Source organism: Antennarius striatus, chromosome 7, assembly GCF_040054535.1.
Source record: "Antennarius striatus isolate MH-2024 chromosome 7, ASM4005453v1, whole genome shotgun sequence".
NCBI classification, from domain to species: Eukaryota; Metazoa; Chordata; class Actinopteri; order Lophiiformes; family Antennariidae; genus Antennarius; species Antennarius striatus.
Window position 1 is genome coordinate 20,198,825 of NC_090782.1, and position 26,725 is coordinate 20,225,549.

At 41.7% G+C, this 26,725-nt stretch overlaps 1 protein-coding gene across 1 annotated transcript in view; it reads left to right on the forward strand.

The window, feature by feature from the left end:
* nek7 (NIMA-related kinase 7) overlaps positions 1–20,647 on the forward strand; it is a 60,111-nt gene extending 39,464 nt beyond the window's left edge. Inside the window, exons 6-10 of the mRNA XM_068320166.1 lie at positions 384–492; positions 1,511–1,618; positions 7,761–7,855; positions 15,849–15,962; positions 18,522–20,647. Of these exons, the coding sequence (XP_068176267.1) occupies positions 384–492; positions 1,511–1,618; positions 7,761–7,855; positions 15,849–15,962; positions 18,522–18,632 (537 nt within the window). The 3' untranslated portion in view covers positions 18,633–20,647. The remainder of the gene's footprint in view (positions 1–383; positions 493–1,510; positions 1,619–7,760; positions 7,856–15,848; positions 15,963–18,521) is intronic.
* The last annotated feature ends 6,078 nt before the right edge of the window (positions 20,648–26,725 follow it).

The window sequence follows — 26,725 nt, forward strand, 5'->3', positions numbered from 1 at the left end:
TTATTGTTTCCCAAGACATTTAAGCACTCGCCGTCAAAAGAATGTGTTCTGTGATCTGAGTGATCAAAACTTCACTCTGTCTGTAATGCATTTAATGAGGTATACTGTATTTGAAAACTGAGGACTTCTCCTGTTGGAACGGTCCACAGCCTGATAATCTTATTCCCTGTGTAGCAAGAAGTTGTTGTCAGTGTTAGAGCTGTGCCCGGCCACTGTTAATAGTCGGTAGGTAAACTGGAACCACTGAAAACTGGGCTGTGCCTGTATGTTTATGTACCCTATATATTATATATGTCATGTTTAAATGTTTTCATTTGAAATGGTGTGTCTGTGTGTGTGTACGTTTGTGCATGTTTGTTTGGGTGTTGGCTTTAACTTTGCAGCACTTTAAGAAGCAGAGGAGACTTATTCCAGAGAGAACTGTGTGGAAATACTTTGTCCAGCTCTGCAGTGCACTCGAACACATGCACTCCCGGAGAGTCATGCACAGAGGTAGTGCAAAAGTACACATTCACACACACTTACACACACATGCATGTGCACACAAAGAATCACACACAAATATGAATGTACACATTGAGCCACCATGGATGTTTTGGAAGCTCTCTAATGGAAGCTCTGCGACAATTCTTCACCAATGTGGTATCTTCCAGCATGTCTTTGTTCACCTTTTGATATTGTGACACATTAACAAGAATCAAACAGAGATATGATTAATTAAATGACAAAATTTTCAAAGAATGCTTTGTCTTCAAAAAATACTCTTAAACCTATGTAATCCTGAACGTACCAAAAATAAGGAGAATTACTTGGATGATTTTTGTTATTAGTGTTACCTTTAAACTGCTGCAAACACATTTCAAGACTCTCCTACTTAGTTCTAATACCCTACTAAATAAATTTGTTACCAGTAGATGTCTGGAAAGTAGGAAAATGGTCTTTAGAAATTGCTGCTTGTTTCCTCTTTTTTGCCTTGTATTTAATTGTAAACAGAATAAACCTGGTGTTTAAATGAAAATAGATAAAAACCTAGACTGATCTTGTTACTTATGATAGAGGCTTGAATGTAGCTTTTAAACTAGACAGAAACCAGAAAACACAGTGTTTATGGACACACATTCTTTTACCGGGACCAGTCAAATCAGTCATGCATGCACGCATACACACACACACACACACACACACACACACACACACACACACACACACACACACACACGCGCATACAGTTACAGGTGGTGTACTTCCCATGGACTCTGATTAAGGTGCAGGGACGCTAACAAAAAACCTTGAGCTGTTGGCTTTAATGGCCGCTAAGCGGGGAATATTCAGAAGCCACTCACAATTACACCAGAATATTAAAATCAAAGGCTGATGTGTCACTTTAGCACTTTAACATTGGCAGAAATTCATAAATCAAGTCTTACACTATGTGCAATGAAATTTTCTGAAACATCCCCAAATCAATCTCTCCCCACCCCCCACTGCCCCCCCTTCGTCTCCTCTGCAGATATCAAGCCAGCCAATGTTTTTATCACAGCTACAGGAGTAGTGAAACTAGGAGACCTGGGACTGGGACGATTCTTCAGCTCCAAAACAACGGCTGCTCACTCACTAGGTAATTTGCAACAGTATATGTGGATGTACATAGTTAAACACACAATTTCATGTTTGAACACACGCACACGCGCACGCACACGCACACACACACACACACACACACACACACACACACACACACACACACACACACACGGCCCCCAGTAATCACCCAGTTTTGGATGTGTTTCATTAGGCATGGCGAGCCCAGAGCCATGTGTCATAGTCCAGCTCCTTCATTGGCCAGTTAGCCATTTCCTGTTGCCTTGACCTTTAAACTTTACACAGAATAAGACTGGGCCCTCGACACACAGCTCTTACTGTGTGTATTTGCCTTCTAACAATCCGATCAATTCTACAATTCATACAATCATGTTAGGCGTTCATTGCTGTGTTTATCACGTGGAGGAAATAAAATCATATCACATCTTCTTGTACAAACAAGTAAGGATTGTAACCCAGTTCACTCGTGTTTATGTGGTTTAATTTAAGATTCAGTCAGTACACTAAACCTCAGACTGTGGGTAGCAGTGGGTAGCGCTGTCGCCGCGCAGCAAGGCGGTTCCGGGTTTGAGTCCTGCTGTGTGTGGAGTTTGCATATTCTCCCCGTGTCTGCGTGGGTTCTCTCCAGGTTCTTCGGCTTCCTCCTACCTCCAAAAGCATGCGCTTCAGGTTAATTGGTTATTCCAAATTGTCTATAGTGTGTTAGTGTGAGCCTGTGTGGTTGTCTTGTCTTTGTGTGGCTCCGCGGCCTACTGGCGTTGCGCCCGGAGTTTGCCCCACCTCATGCCCTTAGACAGCTGGGATAGACTCTAGCTCCCCGTGACCCGCTATGGCTGATGACGTGGTTTGGATGAGGAATGAATGAAGGAATAAATGAATAAAACGGGATTTATGTGATTCCTGCTTCACAAAGATCTTGACTTAGATTCTACCATTTGACATTTTGCAGCTTTGTCCTGCCAGTAAAGTAGCTTCTCTAATTTAAATATAATGTCATGTTCAGTCACCGCCCTCTTTCATGCAAATTAAAAACCAAATAAACCGCAGCACCCCCCACCCCCCATACTCTGCATTTAGTCTGGTTACACTGCATGGGATCAGATTGGGCTAAACTTAGACTTTCAGGGCTACAGCAATGGCCGCCTACATGACCTACATGACTGACACAAAGCGTTAGCACCATGCTCAGAGCTGCTTTGGTCACTGCTGACAGGAAGTCAAATGATACACAGGAGGCTCTCTGTGATGGAGTGGTTTTAACACTCAAGAACAACAAATTGCTTTTGTTTAAATCTGTTGTCCTGGTAATCTTCAATGTTGCTGAGGGGGTGATATTATTTTGCAAAGGTGTTATAATAAAACAGTATGGTGACCCCAGTTATTATACAGCTATAAATTAAAACAGATTTTTTTTTTTTTAAATAGTAAAAAAAATGCATTCATTTTAAGTAATATGTTCCTTCCCTGCACCAGCTTTAAAGAAGAAAACTCGTCCACTAGTGGTTGAAAAAGACTTCATTTTAGTCCTTAAACACCCTCAAGATCATCAATGGAAATATGTCACGAGCAGGTTTCTTCTGCATTGATCTCATACATTTTATAAAACAATGTTTCTAAACATTAAAATAGTCAAGAAATTGTTTGATATTTTCTCCTATCCATACCATATCCATTTCATTTTTTTGTGCCACTAGTCATACGTATTAGCAGATGAATGTCCAGTAGCATTGAATTAAATGTCTTGATCTCATCTGAAATATGTTCGAACAAATGAATGAACAAATGTCCAATATTGCACAGCAAAACGTAGAACATTATTTTCATCCCTTCTGCTATTTTGGCAACTTCATGATGGAAAATTTACAAAATTAAATTCCAAAGACAAATATAAATGCTGTCATTCACACCATCTCACTTCCTTATGTCAAACTGTTATTACCACAAACAGCGTGCTATTCTCAGCCCCAGTGCAGCAGCAGCCCATCCTTTGACAAAGTGTTAATCACATGATCAACTCACCAGAAACCCTATCAACTAAGCAACCTGCTGTGCCAACAGAGGCGCCTGATGGAGTCTGTGATTGCTCATTAAATGTTGAGTCCACAGCACCCTCTTTAGGCGGAGAGGGAAATTTCAGCCCCCACAGTCAGAGAGGTCAACTGGAATACCCTCATCCTTTATCCGAGCCAAGCGATGCTGCTTTGTTCATCTCCATAAAACCACTCAAATCAAAAATCATATTTTTCCATTGGTGCCACAGATTATACCTTCACCATAAATAAACACTTGTTGTGTGCTGCGGAGACTTGAGTGATATATTTTATGTCATATTTAATAATCAGTGTGGTTAAAAAACTGCTTTGTATCTTTTCAAGAACACTTTAAGTATGTGTGGCTGCTGGTGGAATCCACACTAAATGATGTAGAAGCAGATGATACCATGGCCTGTTGACACAAGGGACCCAGACTGCATCCTCCCCCCACCCCGGTTCTCCCCATGACATTTCTGTGGTTTGTTTCAATTTGTTTAAATCCCCCTGCTGCTGTTTTCTATCTTAAGTTGTTTTCAGTCTTACTTTCCACTCTGCCCTTTTTGGCACCTCGACTTAACAGCAAGAGAGAGAGACAGAATGGAAGCAAGGTAGTGGAAGATGGAAGAGAGAATGAGAAAGAGAAGAAACAAAAAAAGGTAGAATGTGTCAGGTATGAGAGAAGAGAACGTGACAGTGACACTGAAAAATCGAAGAAAAGAGAAAGCAGAGAGAAATGAAAAAAGTTAGATAGAACAAGAGAATATGACAGTGTGACAGAGAAAACTTAAAGAAAAAAGAAATCCGAAGTGAGAAAGATGGATAGAAAGAATATGACAATAGATGTGAGTGTGTGTGAACATGTGCGTGTGTGTGTGTGTGTGTGTGTGTGTGTGTGTGTGTGTGTGTGTGCGTGCATGTGATTGTGTGCCAGCGTGGGTCTGTAATGAGCTCAGCCACCCAGCTGAATTGTTGAACAGGGTGGCGGAGATGAGATGGAGGTCCAGGCACACAGCCTGTCAGCATCCAGGCTTTCAACTCAGCCACTCAGTAACTTACACTCACACACACAGAATTTTGACACACTCTTGCACACATGGAGACACTCAAGCTCTTTGTTTCCTATACACATGTATGTATGTGCATATGTGCATATCCATACAGGCTTGAATGCGTGCACACACACACACACACACGCACGCACGCACGCACGCACGCACGCACACACACACACACACACACACACACATTCACAGGCAGACAGTTAATGCACATTCAGATGAATTTGCAGTATATATGCACAACCACAGACACACACTCAGTCACACATATTAATCCACTTTGTGTGACTGACACAATACATGCATGCAGCCAGAAAATACACGCTACACCCTTGACAGTGGTGAGGATGGATAAGCAGGGTAAGTGTTGGATTTCAGAAAAATGAACAAAACAGTTTTTAGTTACTAATTTTAATGCAATAATTAGATGAATGAGAGAAGGGCCAATTGGCAGAAATTAGTAGTTTAATATACCTGCAATTAACACCTGTAATATGAGAGAGGTGTCAGCAATGGAAAAGGGGGGAAAAGAGAAGAAATGATGAGGGAGTGAATAAGAAACAGGCTGACATCAGGGAGACTGATGCTGGAAATAATTATGACAATTTCAACATGTATGTTAAGACGGTTATCATATATACTGTCTTGTTAGCGAGCGAGTCATAAAGGAAGAGAGGGTTAGGCTGAGAGCCAAACGAGGGCCGAGAGCTCAGCACACCACGGGATCCCTCGCCACAAGCGCGTCTTTTTGAAGAAAAACAGAAGTTATTGAAGTTGGCCCTGTTAATTACAATTCATAGTAATTGCATACCTATTTCAAAAGTAAATAAATAAATAAAAGGCTTAAAATGCTTTTCTAAAATATCAAAAGGCAGCTTTCAAGTGCATCGGAGATGTGTGCTTCAGTTTTTTGTGAGAGAGTATTGAACACTTTTGGAGATGTGCGCTGGAAACACTGATTTGAAACAAATCCCACTGACAGAATTCAACTCAAAGCCATGGAAATTTAAAAAAAAAAAGAAAAAAAAAAAAGTTCATAAGTATTAAAATACACCACTTCAGTGTTTTGTTTGTCACATAGAAAGTTTCTTAGAAAAAATATGTAACAATTTTGAGTCACTCGTGAATTTTTACAATTGGAATCCATTTCTATTGGAACCCACAATAAATCCACATTGTGTGATTTGTTTAAAGTTCAGGTAAAAAAAGAAGAAGAAAACACACCGTCTGATCAAATCAATAATTGTGTTTTAAGAACGAGTCAAAACTCTGGGCTTCTTTACACTGGGTAATATTTCACCTCTTATCCTCTCCTACGACTACAATTACCCTGTTTTGCAGAGCGTGCAGTGTTTTCACATCTTTTCACAATAATGGAAATCAATCCCAACATTATGTTCAATTTATTTGCATGAATGAACACTGTGGCCTAAATTTAGCGAGTTGAAGGAGCTTGAGCCTCATGCTGCTGTCTTTTTTTTTTTAAATTCAGTTTTTAGCACAAAAGAGGCAGTCTTTTTAATCAACTAATGGGGAGCTTGTTCAGTGTGCACCATGAGACCTCACAAGTTACACACACTCACAAAATCCACAATAACAACCCGATGACCAATTAAAGCTGGAATCCCCATTCTCCGGTATATTTATCCACTTCTTCTCACTTGCTTTTGCTTTGCTGATTGTTTTTGGAATGACAGGTAACACTTAATTATTCAGAATCACACACTTAAGATAAAGTGTGTTTTTCTCTTAGCGTCAAAATGAAACGTGCTACCCTTCAATTCACTTTCTAAATGCTGTTGCCCCCTCCATGATCACTTCTATTAATTGCAAATACACTAGTTTTCTCTGACCTGTTATTTGGGCTTAAATTATGGTGGGAGTGCAGCCTCTATGCTGTAGTTTGTAACAAAAACGCATCTGGCAAAATGAGGTTTTTCCTTTTGCGGGGGCATCTGTGTCCTTGGGCCCTCATTTTCTAGTTCTACAGGTGAACTCATTATATATGCAACCTCAGCCATAATTTTTCCCTCTCAGCTAATGTCGTTTAATATTGTTAAAGATTCAAATCGACCAGCTCAGAGGAATTTATTGATTTACTGTCTTGGCTGATTAGACAGTGGGAACATTGCATTTTAAACAAGTAGGAAAAAAAGTTGTAAATGGTGGGGCACAAATAAAACAATTCAGTGTTAAGTCAGTTGTTTCATGGATGATGCATAATGTGTGTAGCTGTCATCTAAATATAAGCAGGCCTATGTAAGCCTCTTTTCACGTATTTGTTTTAGCAATTCAAGCAAAGTCTGAGTGCTGCTCACTCCTGGTTAGAAGTCTGGTAAAATTTCCCTCCTTTAACCATATGTGATTCATATAAAACCTCTGCTGGATGTGCTTGATAGACTTTTACATGGGAAATCATAGCAAACAGAAAGCAAATGAAAAAAGCAGCCGGTTATATTCAGCTAAAGACGCAGCAAATTTCCCTGCAGTATGTTACGGATGAGATGTTGAGCTGTGGTTGCTTTTCGTGTCCACTTGGGTGAGAGTCTGATTTTCTGGAGCTCTGCCAGTCGCAATGGCAGTTTGGGATTCTTGAGTTTCCAAACCAGAACCAGAAATGGGCCAACGTTTAAGGCTCCAGTGCTGCTCCCTGGGCATATTCTCTGACTACTGTTTCAGATCATTACAGAGTCCCAGTAATCAAAACTGATTCATGTGTATTTTGTGCGTGTACGTCTGCTGCAAGTGAAGCTTTGTGGCACTTGTACAATTGCATAGATTGGGTGGATGTGCATGATGATAAGTAACCCTTTTTAATTCAAGCTTTACAAAGTCAATGCACTTTAAAATCTCCCTTGATTTAAAGATGGTGAGTATCCCAACTCTTAAATGTGAAACATTTTTTGACCTGTTGATGAAGCGGGGAGAATTGGGTTTCTAAATGCAAAATGTTGAAGCTCACTCTCTTTGTCCTGTTCTCCTTCTCTAACTCTGTTTATCTCATTCTGTCCTTGCTCCCTCCCTCCCTTTCCTCTTTCTCTCTCCCCACTCTCCCCCTCTGTTCCAGTGGGTACTCCTTACTACATGTCACCAGAGAGAATACATGAAAACGGATACAACTTCAAATCTGACATCTGGTCGCTAGGATGCCTGCTGTACGAGGTAAACTATGGGAATGTGTGCACACACTGTCACCTCACATTCAACTGGAGGAGTGACATGAGAACACATTGTCTCAGACGCTCACATTAACAAGCTAACGTCCCCAAATCCACACATGTTATCAGCGTATAGTGCTTGGATAAAATAAATAAATGTAAACCACACCTGCTCTTTTTACACACAGTTATGCTGTATTAACATCCAACTTTGCTCCAAACTATCACTGTGCAAAATATAGAAAACGCCCACATTTGTAGCGGTGATATATTCGAATGTGTTGCGTGGCTTCACTTCCTGTTGCTTCCTTCTTGAGCTTTTGCCCGGCTGAGCTGAGACCTGAAGACTCTTTTAGTCGAAACTCCACAGCCTGAGAACCTTCTGAACGCTGAAAAGCCGGGCGGTGAAGGGATCTGACATGACCATGTGTTTGAGATAAGACGGCCGAGTGACACTGACTAGTTTGATTAGTCAGGATCAACACACCACAGGGCTCTGCTGCGGACCACACGGAGTGGAAACAAGCCCTGGAGGAGGGAACAAAGAGGAAGGAGCGAGGAACACAACAATGATAGACGTGGATGATAGCAGTCAATCTGACGTTTCATCTTGCCAACCTCTACATGCACTGAATGCACACACACACACATACACATTTTGAGAGACACACTGTCGGCCAAGAAAACACCCACATGCCCCCTCCCCTCGTTCTCTCAACTCCCCTGAGTTGCTGATCACTTGGGCTGCATTTCAACGCACCAGTGACTACACCTTCTCTGCAGCGCCTCAGGCATAGAGGTGGAGAACGCGCGAGGAAGAAGTTTTAGCTCAGCTTGCAGGTCATGGTTGCTCAGAGACCACAGTCCTTCATGCTAATTAGATCCCCACAATGCACTGCGGTAGCGCTCGGCTGTGGTTGGCTAAAAGCGGTGGATGCTGTAGGTCACATTCTGTTTTTGTACTTTTATATGTGTGGTTTTTTTTTTTTTGTAGATGGAGGATGCTTCTTTCACTGTTAATAAAAACCAGATTGCTCTCGTTTGTATTACTCCTGTAGCGTAGTTTCTGCAGGTGTCATGGTTGTGTTGCCCTGCCAGAATGGCCCATTTCAAATAAGCGCATTTTTGTTGTTTAATTTTGACAGGTTGAATTTGTTTTTGTTTTTTTATTTCTCTAAATTTACGTTTGTTTAAACTTATTTTTACACCCTTATGTATACATTTAAACACTATGTCAGAGATTTTTGAGGAGCCATTTTTGTTTGATGGCATCATGGATTTGCAAACAGGAAGCGCCAGGAAAGAGGGATAATATTAAACAGATCCCACTGACACCCTCAATACTTTCCCGCCAAAAATCTGTTTTTGTTTCAGCGTGTTTGTGTTTGAAGATTCCATCATTGGAGTAACTTCTGCACCTTTCCAAATTTTGTCAAATAAACCACTCATGTTGAAATTGTCATGGTGGCTGGCGCATGACCAGCCAGAGCATTGATTGTTTCTTCGTTTCAGATGGAGCGCAGTCCATTGATCTTTTATGACTTGCACCCTTAGGCGAGCAGCCAGGGGTTGCAGCCTGGACTAAACGCTGAGAAAGCAAGATGAGACCAGTGATGAGGAGAGGAAAGGGCGAGAGCCAGAGAGGAAGACTGAAAAAAAAAATAGTGTGAGTGAGACTTGTTGCTCCCCTAGGAGGCCAGGAGGTGAGGAATAAAGTTGTAGGGTGAAAACATCTAGGAATCTATATAGGAACAATATAGGAATCTAGAGAAGGCCGTAGAGCTCTTCAGAGAGAATAAAAGGAAAGAGGAGACAGAAGGTTAGACGGAGCAGAAGAACAGAGGGAAGAAGTAAAAGTTGAACATAACAAATAGCAAGAGAAGGGTTATAGATTGTTTCCATGAAGGGAAAGATGGAAGTTTTCATTCAGAAAGAACGTCTGTAGTAAGAAGAGCAGTGGCAGGACTCCATCCAGCCATCAGGCCAAGGTGAGCCACGTAAGGATCCTGTGGAGATAAAGATTTTACAGCCTGATAGTTACCAGAGCGCTTCTCACCACGCCATGCATATTCTCTTTGAAGACCAGACGCTGGCTTTCCACTCTTCTTGGTAGGAGGGGCTCTACTGTGCATTCAATATCAGGAAACTCATCTCTTTCTCTGAAAACTTTCCTCCATTCTTCTCCTCCTCTCCTCGGCTGTGTTCCCCTCCGCATGCTTTCCCCTCTTTCCTCACTTAACCTTCAGGCAAAAGGAATTCGCATAGAAATCCATCCTGATCCCCCTGGTTCTCATTGATTGCGTTGTGAACATACAGGAGGATGGTGCTGGTATATGTTTGTTTGTGTGTGTGTGTGTGTGTGTGTGTGTGTGTGTGTGTGTGTGTGTGTGTGTGTGTGTGTGTGTGTGTGTGTGTGTGTGTGTGTGTGTGTGTGTGTGTGTGTGTGTGTGTGAGTATATCCCAGGGATTTTGGTGTTTTATGTGTGAAACAGCTCCACATTTTGTTATGCCTGGGGGTTGCGTTCGGGTCCGAAGGGTCCGCCAGTCAATACCTGGTCATTGTATCCGCGTCTATCTTTATCTTCCATTCTCTTTGATCCGTCTCTCCACGTGTCCAACCTCATTACATCACCTGACCCCCGCCCTGTGTCCCCCTCACCCAAACCTCTGCCACATGGCTGTTCGCTGAGGTTGGCTTCTCAGGCCGACCAGGAGGGGGGAGGACAGGAGGGGGTTTGGTCACAAGCCAGTCAATGAAACTGTGGTCTCCTTGCGCTCTCTCCTGCTGCTCTCAGAACCACCTCATATTTGGCACCAGAAACTCTCTCCCTCTTGCCCAGTTCGCTCTGCGTAAAAGAGATGCATTTAACACACGCTGTACGTCTCCAGCCTGCACGGATGTTTTGCGGTTGCTATGTTTTGTAAAAAGTTTAGCAGAGTGGGGGAATATCTTGAAAAGGTTTACTGGAATGTGTCTCCTTCCTGTAGGAGCTCAGCCGCCCATACCTCTGACTGTGCCCATGTCTCATGCCTCCCGCTTTATTCCGCTCCCTCCCAGCTTGTTTTGCTGTTGGTTTTATGAGGCCCAAAAATTCTGGGTTCTCGGCAGCTGGTGTTTGCATGTGATGAGTTAGCCCTGTGGCTAAGTCTATTTTTTTTGTTTTTGTTTTTGCAGACAAAGTCTACTAAGTGTGGAAAGCCTTGGTAACCCTATTTTATACAGTTTTGTTGTGTTTGATGCATGTTTGATCAGTGCCAGTATTAGTTGGTGCCAAATCTAGCAATGTATTTAAATACCTCTGTACAGTACTTCATATTTTCAGTCGTTCTCAAACCACTTCTTAATATTTAACCTGTGTGGAGCCTTCCTGCATGCCTTGCACAAACTTGGTCTTTGGCTTAAACCTTTCTAACCTTTGGAAGCATAACCCTCAATCAGCTGAAATTAGCCTTGTTCTCAAACCTTTAAGTTATAGATTGACGCTTTGGGAAATGCACTTTCTTGCCGAGAGATGGAGAACATGACCACTCCTACATCTGTTACCTTTATATTTAACCAGGTTAGCTTTAGCTTTTTTTTTTTTTTGTGCTAAACAAAGTCACCAGTTTGATGGTAAACACTATATTTACTGATGCGACGCGCTCAGTGGTTTATTTGAAATACCCCAATTGAAAGCCTAAAACTTTGTTGAGTTGCAGCGAGATGTGGACTTAAGGACACGTCTTTTTATCAACTTCCTTCAAAAGATCAACTCATCAGAACAGTCTGGCACTTCTAACTCATCTGTCCATTCTCCTGCTTCTTATCTTTCTTCTTTCCATCTTTTTTGTTAAAATATAGAAGAGATGAATCCACCGAGTGTAGGTTTATTTTTAATGATTGTCCCTACACTGTGTCTTATTACCTTGATTAATATATCATCATAAAACTACATTAAAGGACCAACGATGACATAAAAAAGTCATACTTTCCTCACTGGTACTTTCTGTGTGTGTTTGTGTGCGTGTGTGTGTGTGTGTGTGTGTGTGTGTGTGTGTGTGTGTGTGTGTGTGTCAGAGTGACATGCATGTGGAATACGTGTTAACTTTTAGGTATTTATTTTGATGAATTATGAGCCTGTAATTGTAAATGTGTTTATAAATGAGTAAGTGAGAACCTGCGAGAAGCCCTTCAGTCCCAGGCTGTAAGGGCTCCAGGGATGATGGGGGGGGGAGGTGAAGGGTGAAGACGGGAGCCTCTCGCAGCTCCTTTTAATTGGCGTACAGGGAGGAGAAGCTGGAGAGAGAGAGATCAGGATCAGTGTTAATTAAGCTGGAAGGTCCCATCCAGACCTTTTACACAGACAGGGAAGCTGGCTTTACATGCTAGGGCAGGGGAGAGCACAGCCTGGCCAGCTGAAGAAGAGCCGAGGAACAAAGGAGTGTGTGTGTGTATGTGTGTGTGTGTGTGTGTGTGTGTGTGTGTTCTGTCATAAGCAACTCATACCCCTTAGACAGACAGCAGGCATGCGTGTGCATTGTATGTCTCTCGAATATCAATGAACCATACAGAAACACACACATACATGCATGCATGTGCACACACATGCACACACACATACACACGTGCACGCCAGGGCCTGAGAGGTCAGAGAGTGAGTCAATCATCTAAACCATTGCGACGACACAGTTTGAAAAAAGGAGTGTGTGTTTGTGTGTGTGTGTGTTTGTGTGGGCTGAGAGCAGGGGGCCGGCAGCTGTCAGGGGCGAGGAGCAGCAGGCACTAATGAAGCAGATGAATAGTGCAAAAACTCCCAAATACAAACAGGACAGTTGACATTTTTCATCTGTCAAAAGCAGAAGATGCATGAAAATACGACGGGGTCTTATTTAACCCTTTGCCTCCCGGTGACTGGAGCTGGATGATTTCCTTCTTTTTCTTTGCAGGTTTTTGTCTTAGTCTCATTTTTTCCCCTCCCATTTTCTGAGAAATGAATATTTTCAGGGAGCCCACCCACATCCACAATGGCTGTTACTATGTGGTGTACATATTTTTTTGTACATATTTCTTGTTATAAAGCAGTTAGGAGTGTTTTCCCAAATGGCCCCTTCAAAGTAAAGTTTTACTGCAAGTAGTCAGCAGTTTTTCTTCACACATAGGCAGTCCAGACCAATTCACACCCTTCTGAAAGAAAAGCACAGAGTCAGCCTGACACTGGCCTCTGTTTTTTTTTTTTTCTTTGCTTGTTGAACCCTGAGTTTGTTAGTTGGAAAATGGTTTATTTTGTAAAGTAAAAGTTAATATCTAAAGATATACAACCTTTGACTGATGGTGGATATTTGGCGTCACATCTCAGGTATGACCTATTGACCTGTGCAAGTGATGCTTTAAAGAGTGAATATCTTTACATGGAAGAATCGCCAACTTGTATGTATTTCATAACATAGCCACGTCCGACATTCCTCTGCAAGTGCCTGCCTTGTTAAATCTGTTTCTAAATTTTCCAGGATGTACTTGTGCTTTATGCGCATCTGCGCGTGCTACTGTCGATTTTTCTCTCTTAATCACCGCAAAATGAAATCTGAAATCTTAGGTTATAGATATGAGACTTTGTTGCTAATGGAAGTGTTTTCTCGCCGACACACACAGGGATACACGTTTCCTCACACGTCTCATCGCTGTCAACCTCCTGCTGCGCCAGTTTCAGTAATTGTTGGCGCAGAGGAGAAAGGTGTCCGAGGAGCGACGGAGAGAGGGAGATCCTCTTTACTTTGCCTTCACATTTGTTTTAGTGAGGATATACTCTATTAATATGGATGTTTGATTAAGAGTGTGGATTAATGCGTGATGGTAAATGATGTCCAGAGGAGAGATCACCTGCTGAGTTTCTGCTGCTGTCATCTTGACTCCCCACTGGAAGCTGTGACAGGGAATCTGTCAAAATCTGACCAATGGGGGAATGAGAACATTTCTCTTTGGGCCATCAGTATTTGAAATATCTTTCTGTAAAAATGGCAGTGAGGTAGCCGTTTACTCATTGGTGATGTGCTTGGTGGGTTTAGGTAACCTTACAGGGTTGCTTTTGTTGCTCCGCATAACAATATGAGGCAATTTTCAGTCTTTTTAGACGTTGCAGCTTACATGAATTTCACTATGAGTTTAGTTTTTGGATGCTGTAAAAACTATCTGTAAATATTGTCCAGTTTGCTGCTTTTATTTCATTTGTGGGTGTGTTTAAACACATTTTTTTGCTGGAATTATGTCTAATATTATAGACAGTGGCTCATTCACAGCAACCTGCTTTTTTCCTGTCTGTAACCATTCCATTTGGATCCCTATGTAGAGGCATTCTAATAGTTTTGTTTCATCCACCAATTAACAGACTGTTAATAGCATAGTGTTTGTTCTCTGATTATAATGTAGGGGTGCCTGACAGACAATCAAAATAATGATGAGCAGCACCATGTATGCACGCGCTAAGATTAACTTAATAAAAAAGATGTGTTTGTTCCAACTCATCACCTTTTGTTTTATTTCTTCTCACTTTCCACATTCACAGTTTAAAACTTGTCAGGGTTTTATTAAAAATGGAAAGGCTTCAGTCCTGAAACAACAACGTGAGAAGAGGTCACAACTTCTTCTGCATCAAGATTTGAAGTTGTTTCAAAATGTCCTCTCCTCCCGTCTCTGGGTTTCACCTATAAACTTACATACATATTCATATTTGACTGTGAAACACTCTTTTTTTTTTAAAGATGAGACCCTTTTCTGCCAGAGAACCATGCTAGTTATACATCATGTAAGTTATATGCTTACTGCAACGCAACTCCTACGTGGGTAAAGGAATAAAGCTCCAACATCTTCCAGCAGCTCATCATCATTAATTCTGACAGCTGTTCCAATTATGTTTATTTATTATTATGTCTACCATGTAGGCCCAACACAAGCCTACAGTAGTTTTGGTTCTGAAAGCACAAAAAATGGCCCAGTATTTACTCTATTCTTAAGAAGGCCCACTTCCCTCCACATACACCTTTTCTATTCTTTCATTCTACCTTACTTCCGCTCTGCTTGCTTGCGTTTTATTCCCACAGGATGCCGTTTTCTTGCTCTTGCAATAAACTGAAAAATGTTCTCGTCCAACATCCCGACGCTCCTCATCTCCTCACTTTCTGTTATTCTGTTCTCAGCTTTATATTTTGTCTCATTCTCATCACTAAGTTTTCAAAACCGTGCTGCAGAAAGCAAACTAAGGGAAACCACATGAGAGAGTCTTTTATGGATTTTTTTGTTGTTGTTTTCATTCCTTGATTTTTGGCCCATCGCTCATTCCGCTATAAACATTATAAATACGTTTCAGCATTTGATATTTACGCAAAACTTAAGACTTATCAAATTGTCTGTATTTATTTATTCTCACTGCCAACCACTCCTTCCTTTAATCAATAAATCATATACGCCGATCAGCCACAGCATTAAAACCACCTGCCTTGAGTTGTGTGGGACTCCTCCGTGCTTCTAAAACACATCAAGAGTGTCCTGCGGTGTCTGGCGCCAGGATGACAATCAGAAGATCCTTCGGGTTCTGTGGGTTGTGGGGTGGGATCTCCGTCTCCGTCTGATTCAGATCCATCTGCAGATGCTTGAACAGATTGGGATGTTGTTGAGATTTGCAGTGATTTGAACTCTTTGTCACGGTCGTCAGACCTGCAGCAGACTGCATTTGTCCCGTTGATGTAAGATGGGGCTCTGGTCTGCCAGGAATACCTTGGACCCGGCGTCCCTCAGCAGAGCATTGCATTGTTACGAGATCACCTCAACCACCAGTGGTTTTAATTTTGTGGTGGATCATTTTACCTCGACAGCAGTTAACTGTGCAGGGTCTATTTTTAACACACAGCAGCATCTGTCGAAGTTGTGTTTCAAGGTATTTCTTTGCCCTCTCACATCCTTTTCTCTCATCTTTTTACCTCTTCCTCTCTAAATTTACTCTCGTTTCCTCATATCTGTATTTCAGATGGCAGCCCTTCAGAGTCCATTCTATGGGGATAAGATGAACCTTTACTCCCTTTGTAAGAAGATAGAACAGTGTGACTACCCCCCTCTTCCCTCAGATCACTACTCAGAGGAGGTAAGTCCTGTGCCAGTAACGTTTTACTGCTATGGGAAGCTGGTATGGACCTACTCGGTGTTTTAAAGGACTCCTGATAGTCTTGGCTCCTGGAAAAACACCCTGACACTTGAAAGAAAGTTCTTCTTGTCTTTTAAGGGAACTATTGTTTTAAGCAGCCATGACCCGTTTTTCATTCTCTGTGCCAGTTTTGCTGATTTTGACTTGTGTTGACCATTGAAGTACTTTTTTTTTTTTTTTTAAATACATGTAAGTGAAATCCACCCAACTGTCTGAGCTAATGTACAGTATGATTTTGCTCTGTGATCAAAAGACTGGCTATGATTTTTAACCGTTTGAAAATTAAATGCACATATCAAAAGCATCTGGCCGTGCTGCAAAGTGGGGTGAAACTAAATGGGCTGGAGTGTCATGTTTCCTTATAGAAATGCTAAGTCATCTGCTGTAATTCTGCATAGACTTACCCGTGTACAAAAATGTAATTTAGTCAGGCTGTGGTAAAAGATCGCCTTGTTGCTGATTGCCGATGACATGGGTATGAATGTGAACGGTTTTGTGTTTGCATGCCGTCTTTTGTGGGTGGCATTTTTTTCTAGCATTTATGTCTCTTTTCTCTTAAATATATCAAGTTAAATGTACACGCAAACTCTGACTTACACGCATGTTAGCCCGATCAGGTCCATAAAAAAGAACATGGGACATGTTAACTTTTTGTCACTAATTGCATTTGTTTGATAGTCGAAAAAAAGTTCCCTGCAGAGCAGAAAGTTTGACAGTTAAAAGACGGAGTCGACCGTTCCTATGTGTTCTGCTTTAATGAACGTACTAATTAATAGACGTATATACTCGCTGACAAGTTGTTCAGTCTAGGACATGTCAGAAAAAACTGAAATGTTCATTTTCTAGCCTTCATATATATACTGGGGTTTTTTTTCTCTTGTCCAAGATATTCCATTTAGATTTATATAAATCTGAAATAAACACCACTCACCACTTAATAAAGTTGATTTCTTCTTCTTCTCTCACACTGGATAACCAGAAATATAAGATGTTTAGCATTTTTTTTAATGTCAACTAGGAAATCATGATGAAATCATCCTATTAATGGACTTCAAATACTTCAGATCACAGTTAATGTGTTTACATACTATATTTCAATGTGCTTTTGAGGTTGTTCTATAAAAATGCAAAGCAAACACATTTTATAGAATATATTTGTGTGAATATAAAACCTGTAAATGTAATGGTCAGCTTTGGCCGTGAAGCTAAAAAGTACTCAATCTATATATTCTATCTAGTTTTATCAGATTTTTGTCTTAATTTCCATCTCTTTGGTGGGATAGAGAGAGAGAGGAGAGAAACAGCTTTTCATTCTGCGGGAGTCTTTGCTTCGTTAGGTGGATGAGGGCTAATTGTGATGCGTTGTGAGCTTCTGTAGTGTCTGCGTGTGATTTTCATGAGCGGCAATCGTGCAAGTGTATATTTTGTTACACGAGCTCCCTCTCCACACACATAAACCACCCCGAGCCGAGTCGCTCCACATGTCACCCGCATCCGGGAGAAAGGGAGACAAAGCGAAAGAGAGAGGGAATGATAGAGCGAGAGACAGGGCGATGGAGAGATGGAGATGAGGGGGGTGCCTGCAGCGGCTGTCGGGATGTAAACAATGCTCCTGAAGGATCGGCAGCAAACTGTCAGCTGCTCATCTTTGTTGTGTCATTTAACCATCTCCGTCTATGCTTCTTCCCCACGCCTCCCTCCACTAACTCCCACCCCCCCCTCTCTCCACCTGACACCTCCCCCCACACTCCCCCCACCCTGCTCGCCATGCAAAGAAGCGCATGAATATTTTACATATCTGCATCTCTTCTCTTTCTCGCTCCATCTCCATTCTGTGGGACTAATTCTCAGCCTGTCTGAATTTGCATCTTTCTCACTTTCTCACTCAGAGAGAGAGACACACACACACACACATGCACGCACACACACACACACACACACACACACACACACACACACACTCAAACACATACAAACACAGTGGCTGACGAGAACTCGTCCAAGCCCATGCCACGCAACAGCGGCCAGGAAGTCAGCAGGCTGTTACCATAGCGACCTTACGTAGATATTTTTTCTTTCCTCTCCATCTTTTATTCGTTTTTTTTTTTTTTTTAATGATGGCGTTGACTGTTCCGCCTGCGAGCTAGTCTGTGCGCCAATCAGCAGCTTGGCTCGTCTTCAAATGCGAGCGCCGTCTCCGGATGGCAAACCAGTGGCATCAACGTGTGTGTTTTGTTTATGTTTGTCCGTGGTTTGTCGGGGGACGGGGGGTAAAAGTGGATCCGGCAGATCAATAAGCGATTATTAAGCTAACCCAGCCGAGCCAGTCTTTGTTTCAAGTCATTTACTTGGTTATTATTGTTGAGTAAGGAGCTCATTAATGACAAACAGATCTGTCAGTTGGGGTGCGTTCACATCTGGTATCAATACATTATCAATGACCGTTATTTCTCTGTCTACCTCTCAACCAACTCCCCCCTGTCCTGTCCTTCTCACCAGCTGAGGAACCTGGTAGACATGTGCATCAATCCTGACCCGGAGAAGAGGCCGGACATTACCTACGTGTACGACATTGCCAAACACATGCAGAGCATGACGCAGGGCAGCTAAGCCCAGAGACACACACACACACACACACATACACACACACACGCACACACACCTTAGCTTGCAGAACTCCTCCACACCCCATGTCTTGCTCTTCATGCACATCTATCAGCTCTCATACAATAACCAACTCCAGAGTTTAGCTCCTTGTGATAAAGTCGTTCAAGTAACACATTTGCATTCTCAAGGTGATGACAATGACTTACAACAAAACGTCTTCTTTTTTTTTTAGCTCCAACATAAAGATGATAGTGATTATAAATTTTTGTGAGATGGACTTCCCCGTACCTTAACTTCAGTCATACTACAGTACTGAAAATCATTGTTGTAACTCACTGATGTGTTTGTATGACTTAAAAATGCTTGTCCTCTGAATTTTCATCCAGTGAAGTCACTTTTCTGCTGTGAGCAGATGCTGCTTAACGCAGATACACCTAAAATTTCTCCAAAGACAACGTTAAACCTGCAGTGCTGTCCTAAACACAGAAATGAACATTCATTCCGTTCAGGCGCTTGTCAAGAAAACTAAATTCACTGTATTCCAATGACGCTTATCACCACCAGTTAAGTATCTCATACCGATGTTCTGAATTGTGATAAATTTTGTTTCACCTCCGTCAGCGAATCTCGATTCTCTGGATCTGAACAGAGGAGCAGCTGTAACAATACAGTAAAATACATTATAGTAATTAAGAATATTGCGTTTTAGGATAAAGTGAACAGTATTTATTTAATCTCAAACAGAAATTCCGCACTGCAAGTTTAACGTAAAACAGTTTGTCTCAGCGTCCTAAAAGAATGAGATTTATAGGCTTTGCGGATCTCGTAAGGCTGTTGATCAGTGAACAAAAACTACCATGAAAAGTTACAACAGTACAACGAACAATAGTAATACAGGAGTGAAGAGAGTGTCACTCACTGGCAGCATAACCAAAAGATGTCATAGAGTATTATTGATGGTTGAAGCGTTGTTGTGTTGCACTTTTTATCCTGGTACTGGAAGGCCGGCAGGGTGATCATGTAAATGAATGTTTTAGGAAAGAAAGGATCATTTAAACGGTAGACTAGAGATGCTGGGGGCAGAACATGGGCAGATGTCTCCCAAACACTTTGAATGTAAGTCATTTTGACACCTATGTATTTTGTTTGAAAACTTCAGAGTGTCTCTTTTTGACAGCCTAGAAGGAGTCGTAGAAGCTGAACCGAGGCGGTTTTGTCTCTGTTGTTTATCTGACACCAAAAAAACATTTTCCGACTTGACTCGACATAGCCGCGTAGCGCTAATGTGCGTTGTGAGAATTTTTGTGTTTTTAAAATCACAATGAAGAAAAAAAACCACGCAAAGTTCTCATGGCGGTCAAGTGGATGCCTTCATTCATGTGGACAATTTTGTTGTGATGTTTGCTGGTGTTGCTGTGTGAGTTTGCAGTGTCGTCGCGATAAGTAACACGAATGTTTAAAGACACAGCAGATCCTCACCTGGTGTGGCTGTAAATCACAAGGTAATCAGTACGTACTTTAAGGGACAAGTCACATACACAAGTTTACCTATATAAACACACACCGTATGTGTGTTAACATACCTGTTTATGAGATTTTTAACAAAAAATTGTACTGAAAACGAGCACAGATAGGAGTCATTCTGGTTTACTGTACAAAGTGAAGACGCTCCTACTGTATCTGTCTGGTGCACCGAGGGGTTTAATGTTCATTTATTCGTTTGGACGAAAGAAATGGTGGTGTATGTATATGTATTTGTTGTCATTTGCTTTACAGTGAATAGGTTTACACCAGTGGGTCACACAGGACCAGAACTGACCACCACTGGTTTACATACTGCTCATTATAACACATGTATTGCTGTGCCTTTAATTCTTCATTTCATGAATTCTCTTCAGGATATCAAAAGGTCTCTTGCTATTTGCTTTCATTGTTCGACATGCCCTTTTGCTCATGTGCTTTTTTTTTTTTTTTTTGAATAAACAATGTTAATGTGTCTTATACGACATCAAATCTTATAGGTTCAAGAAAATGTAAGTTATTTTGTTGTTCTCAACAGAGTATTTTGATGTGTGTGTTCATACTTACCTGTCTAAGACTTGCAAATGCAGTGTTTTCAGTTTCCGTTTTCAGCTGTACACATTGTCTTTTTTGTGTGCTTTTTTTGGTTGTTGTTCTGTCACGTGACCTTACTCTTCCACCATCATGTCCACCTTCAATGCTGTTCATCAGCCATCGTCATCAAGGAAAGCTTCAGTTTTGATGCTACACAGAACACTTTAAAGATTTCAAGAAACTTTAACAGCCAAATTTTAAAAACAGATTTAGATGGTCATAAGAGAAAGGACCAGGCATTGAATGGCTGTTGTACCGCCACGCTTTTTAATGTCTTGTCTTCCGTTAGAATTACGTGACGCTTGTTTTTGTGTCACCTTGTTAGTTGGGAACTTGTAAGGAGTGAGGTTGCGTTGCCTTAGAACATATCTGTGCTGTAGTTGTGATGTTTTCCTTTTTATCTGCAGAATCTGAGATCCAGGTTTTGTTTTTGTTTTTTTGTTTTTTCCACTAGGGGGTTGTTTAGAAGACACAGTGCTTAGTCACTTTAAGGATTTGGGCCATTTCTTGGCAGGGGGAGCATTTCCTGTCTTTATATAACGTGACAGTGCTCTCCTGTGTCGAGTCGGCATTGAAGAGTTCAGGGGCTTCTATAAATATTGGATTAATATTTATTGTTTGGTTGTTTTATGAACATTTCATGTCAGATTAAATCCCTCTTCCCAAAACTCCCTGTATGCTAACTAAACGCAATAAAGTTTTCAAATTGATTTTACATTAGTGTGAGTGTTTGGAGCCTTGAACAGATATGAAGGTTTCACATCTCGTCTTATTTTTTTTGGAACATGCTTTAGTTAAATGTAAAATAATTTTTTATTTAGTTGGCATAACTGTTCAGTTTTGCCGTTCATCTCTTCATCTCCAGCTATTTACCTTATGTCTTTATTAATATGCATGTTTAGTCAATAACAGTTATCAGAGCTGTGCTACAAAGCTAACTGGTTAGCATCGATTGATTTTAATGACAGGCGCTCCTCAAACCTATGCCACGTATGAATTTAAGACTATTTCCTTTCATGTAGGAAGGCAGATGGTTGTAATATGGGTACCTTTTTATGTGGAGAGTTTCTCGGTGCCACTGCTACAGTATGTGTGTATAAACAAATCCACTTGTGTGTCTTTAAAAATGCGATTTGATGCCAAACTGCCTCCTCTGACAAAAGCTGATACCAGATAAAATATCAAATCACCTGATAAAAGGCACCAGGATGCAGGAAATGACATCTACTCAGTTAAAGATTTTCCCAGAACCCTAACCTCCAGTTTCAGTGCTTCCCATGCCCGTAAAAAATCTGTGGAAGAACAAAAACAGCACCTACATTATGCGGGATGAAGTAATGTCTCCACCACATGCAGTTCAAAATACAGGAAAACTCCTCTGTGCGAAGCAAAACTGATTCTTCTGGTGAGGTCAAAAAACCCCAAAACAAAACAGTTTTCTGGAAACTTTGATCCAAATGATAACTAATTTAATGCAACGTGATTATCTTCTTTGCATGGTTCATGATACGGAGTTGCTGACGTCTCAATCGCCATGGTTACGAACATCCAGCTGACATCTTCACCTTCATCTGCGCCTGGAATAAACAAGTGATGACAAGGAGAGAAAGAGGAAACCTTCGCCATCGGATATGATGATGTGACTTCATCTAAAAACACTTTTTAACCCCAATACAAGAGGCAATCCACAGTTTTGGTGATGGGCCTCCTGTACTTAAAGTTTGCTGTTAGCTTGAATGGCTTGAACTTGGAGTAGATCTACAGACGCCTTCCTGCATGGACCAGAATCACAGCCTGGCATTTACTGAAAAACACAAAGAACTTTTTTTTTTAACGTTAAAGCACCAGAAAGCTGTTCTCTTTGAGAAAGAAAACTTTCTTCTATTTGCTGCAGGAGTGAACGTCTCCATTTGCGGCGTTTCATTAATTTCTGCTGTGTTGTTGGTGTTTGAGGTCATTAGCTGAGTGTTTATGGGCTCTTTCCTCCTTGCTTCCCCTGTGTAGCCCCTCCCGCCACATCCTCCCTCCGTTCTCTAGGTTCGCTCCCCTCAACCCAACAAACCATCCCATCCCTCTGGGTCCTCCAAATCCCTCTTGGACAAGGAGCAGTGGGGGTGGGCCTGGATCGGCCCGTATAATGAACTCCACAGGGACCGCTGTTCAGTTTCATCACGGCAAAATTGCTCCCATGGAGCCCTGAACACAGTGAAAACAAACAAAAGTAAATATCTGGAATTAATACTCAAGTTGTTTTGCTGTGGCCCCACCTTCACGGTCTGCTCCGCTTCAGAGTATAGAGATATTTATACATTGCTAGAAACTGGGTCTACATTTTGGGTTTAATGATGAAAAACATTTTTTTTAATTTTGGGATCACTCAGTTCCCCCCCCCCTCCATTTGCCATACATCCAAATCCATGCATCCCTAAGTCCATCTTGTGGTGGAAAGTCTTCACTGCAGTTTGGTGTTACTGGTGAGTCCATGTCATTATTAACAAGAGCTTTGTTAAACGAATTCTAGAATTATTTAGCTGTATTTAAACACACCTCAGTGAGAGATCTGATAGAAAAAAAACATTTTCAGATTCATCCAGTTTTTTTCCTTCTGGTCTATTTTAAAAAAAATACATCAATGCAATAAACTCAAAGATGAAACATGATGTATAAAGGAGATAATTTGGCGAACTAGGTGATATTCTGTTATGTTCAAATATTTCTGCAGCTGGAAGTTCCTGTCTGAGAATCTGCAGAGACCAGGAAAAAAAAAAAACTCTCATTCTTTAAATAGGGTTTGAGTTGAAAGATGATTTTTAAATACGTGTATGTTTTAGTTAAGAAATAGAATGTACCAAAAAAAAAAAAAAAGACATCATAATCTCTCAGCTCCTCATTTGTCCCAGGTGATCCGTGAACATTCTGAGGCAGGGAAAAAAATGGGGCCAATCCAGAGGACAGTGGATTTTTGTTTTCATGTTTTGTTTTTTGTTTTTAGAAACCTGAAATATCAGGATCTACTTATTTTTTTATTTCTCTACATTTGAAATAGCTTGTGGCGCGTTTGGCAATGGCACCCTGAGCTTCAAACATATTAGTTTACTGTGGAGAGAAGAATCCCGAACCACCAGGGACGCTCTCCGAACAGCAGCGCGGTCCTGTTCCATCATTTGAAAGCCTCCATTGTCTGAACTTGAGCAACTTAAAACAGGTTAAGCTCATATTTAGAATGAAGCGTTTGTCTTGTAGGCCCGCTTGGTTTTCCAGGTTACAATATTTGTCAGCAGCTGCTCTCCAGGGAAAAGCGTTCGGGTAAAGAAAGACGTTTCCTGCAGTCATTCATCAGCTGGAAGCTGCGCCCAGCGGGCCGCAACTGGCGTCGCTCGTCAGCGGCGCTCCTGACGCGCAAACATATGTTGATGGAAAGCGCGCACACAACAAACACCGCACGCAACGAGCGTGTGCGTGGTGATGCAATGAGTGGTTGTTGCTCTGCGTGTCCTCAATGCGCAACCGCCGGGAGTGGCGCAGGGGGAGCGCAGTAAAATACAAGCGGCCTGCGGTGCGCCGAGCCAAAATAAAAAGCCAAGTGGCGCACTAAAACCATCAGGGGCTCTTGAAAGGCACGGACTTCTTCTTCCTCGTCCGTCCAGCAGCCCTACAGGAGGTTTATAAAACACCAACCCACAAAACTCAACTTGGAAGCATCAGTACAGCCTTCCGGAACCGACGCTTTAACAGACTGTAAACTGTTGGAGACAAATACTGTCTTAAACGTGTTCAAAAGAAACCTGATCCCCAGAGACACTTTACAGGTGGCCGGGGGTGTGTCAGATGTAGACAGCCCGACACACACACACACACACACACGCACGCACACACACACACACACACACACACTGCTTGTTTTTGCGTCCTCCCCACCTCTCCTTTTTGACCAAATTGCTGCCTGTGAACATAGAAAGTACAGTATTTGTGCGCACAGGGAGGGACATGTTGTCCAAGCATTACCAGTGTGTCCTCACTGGTACACAAGTACGATGATGTAAACATTAACAACTACATATAAATAGAAGTCTAAATACATCATTAATGATACTCAACTGTCAAAAAACAGCCTTTAAACACCTCAAGACATCAATTTACAACTTCAACATCGTCAACACGTGAATCCTGTGCTCAAGCATTTCATTTGCTTAAAGCAAATTATTTGATCAGATGAAGATTCAAGTGAGAATTAAATCACTCAATGCAGTCAACAACGTGCTGGAAAAAAAGTTTATTTTAAACCGGAGCACCGTTTCAGTCAAACTTTATCATCAAAAGTTCTTTGGGTGATAAACATTTGGGGGTTTATGGCCTCTTAAGTCTCCTATATTTCAACCGTATGCCAGACTTCCGAAAGGATTTCCCTCACTGTCACGAGCACATGTGCTCAACTCTAGTAAAATAAGCACTCTGGCCATAAACTTGCCAATGAGCTGTCCCCAAATAACCACATCTGTCATCTCAACTTAAACAGGCCCTAAAGAGTCACATTTAAAGATGAAGGGACTCACCAGCTACACATTGAAGGAGCTATCTGTGCTGCTCAGCAAAGCAAGTACTGTGGAACAAGTTCGGGGCATTGATTCTTTAAAATAAAAGATGCTATGAAAAAATGGATTTTAGAAAAGCAAAAGTTTGCATCCTAAATCGATCAATAGTACTTTTTACTGAGGTTATATAACCTTCAGTTACATGAGCTATGCAGTTTCTCTATAATTACCTCGGTATGACAAGAGACTTGGCTTTTATGACCAGTCAAGTTAAATTTAAACCATCGCACACTTTGCGCACAGCTATAGCTCGCAGGCGGTTCTACATCTCACCTCATAACAGTAAAACTCAGGACAATAAAGTGATTGCTGACTTAAAATTTAGGCCACGCAGTTTGAATCTCCAGAGTGATTTAAACAGAGCTGCAGTGAGATGAGTTGAGACCCTTTACACAGGGGATAAAAGCATTATGTAGGTGTGTGTGTGTGTGTTTTGTGAAAGAAAAGGAGGGGGGTGTTGTTGTACCTGGCCATGCTGTGTTTTCTCGTTCCCACGGTCCTCTCTGTGCCGCAGCCAACCCCTCCACCTCCTGCATCCAAACCCCTGCCCCCCAGAGTGCATCGACTGCACCTCCTCTGAAATTATAGAGGCAAGATGTCCTCCTGAAGCCACTCTTTAAATTATGCCAAGTGGGGGTGGGGGTGGATGTAAGAGCTCACAGGGAGCTGGGGCTCCTGTCTGCGTATCCTAGATAACTTTTGGACGTCATCTTAAAAAAGAAGCTTAAAAAAAGGAGGCTAAAGATGAGACATCGTCTGGTAGAATAACGGCAGTGAGTGTATCGCTAGCTGCACCTGAAAGGCGGGCGAGAAGCCAGACACACTTTTTCATGCTTCAAAAAAAAAAGGGAAAAAAAAGAAGATAAAATAAAAACTTGGATCATCGTGAAATGCCGTCTGTTCTGGATATAATCAATAGCTAAAGAAGAATCAAGTTCAGGGTTGTCTCTCATATTTCAATCCCTGCTCCTCTGTGATCAATAAAAGTGAGTTGGAATCAAAGCGGGCCCTCTTTACTATTGTCTATTCAACGTTAGCAGACAAAGACTGAGGAGCCTTTGATCGCCCTGTCTGCAGGGCCCACAGCTAAACACAGACCCCATCCTCCCACTCCCACCCACCACCTCCAGGTGAGCAGTGTGTGTGTGAGTGAGAGAATAGGCTCACCAAAATTTTTTTTTTGCAGAAATACACACACACACACTCACACACACACACGCACACACACACACACACACACACACACACATAAAACAAAAGCACTTTTCATAGGAATCAGAGCGGGAGGCTATGCGGTTGCGTTGCCATCTGGCGGGTCACTGGCTGTGCCAAAGAGGTCATGTTTTTTTTTTACCCGTGTCCGTTGTTTTGTTGCTTTCTTTGTTCGTC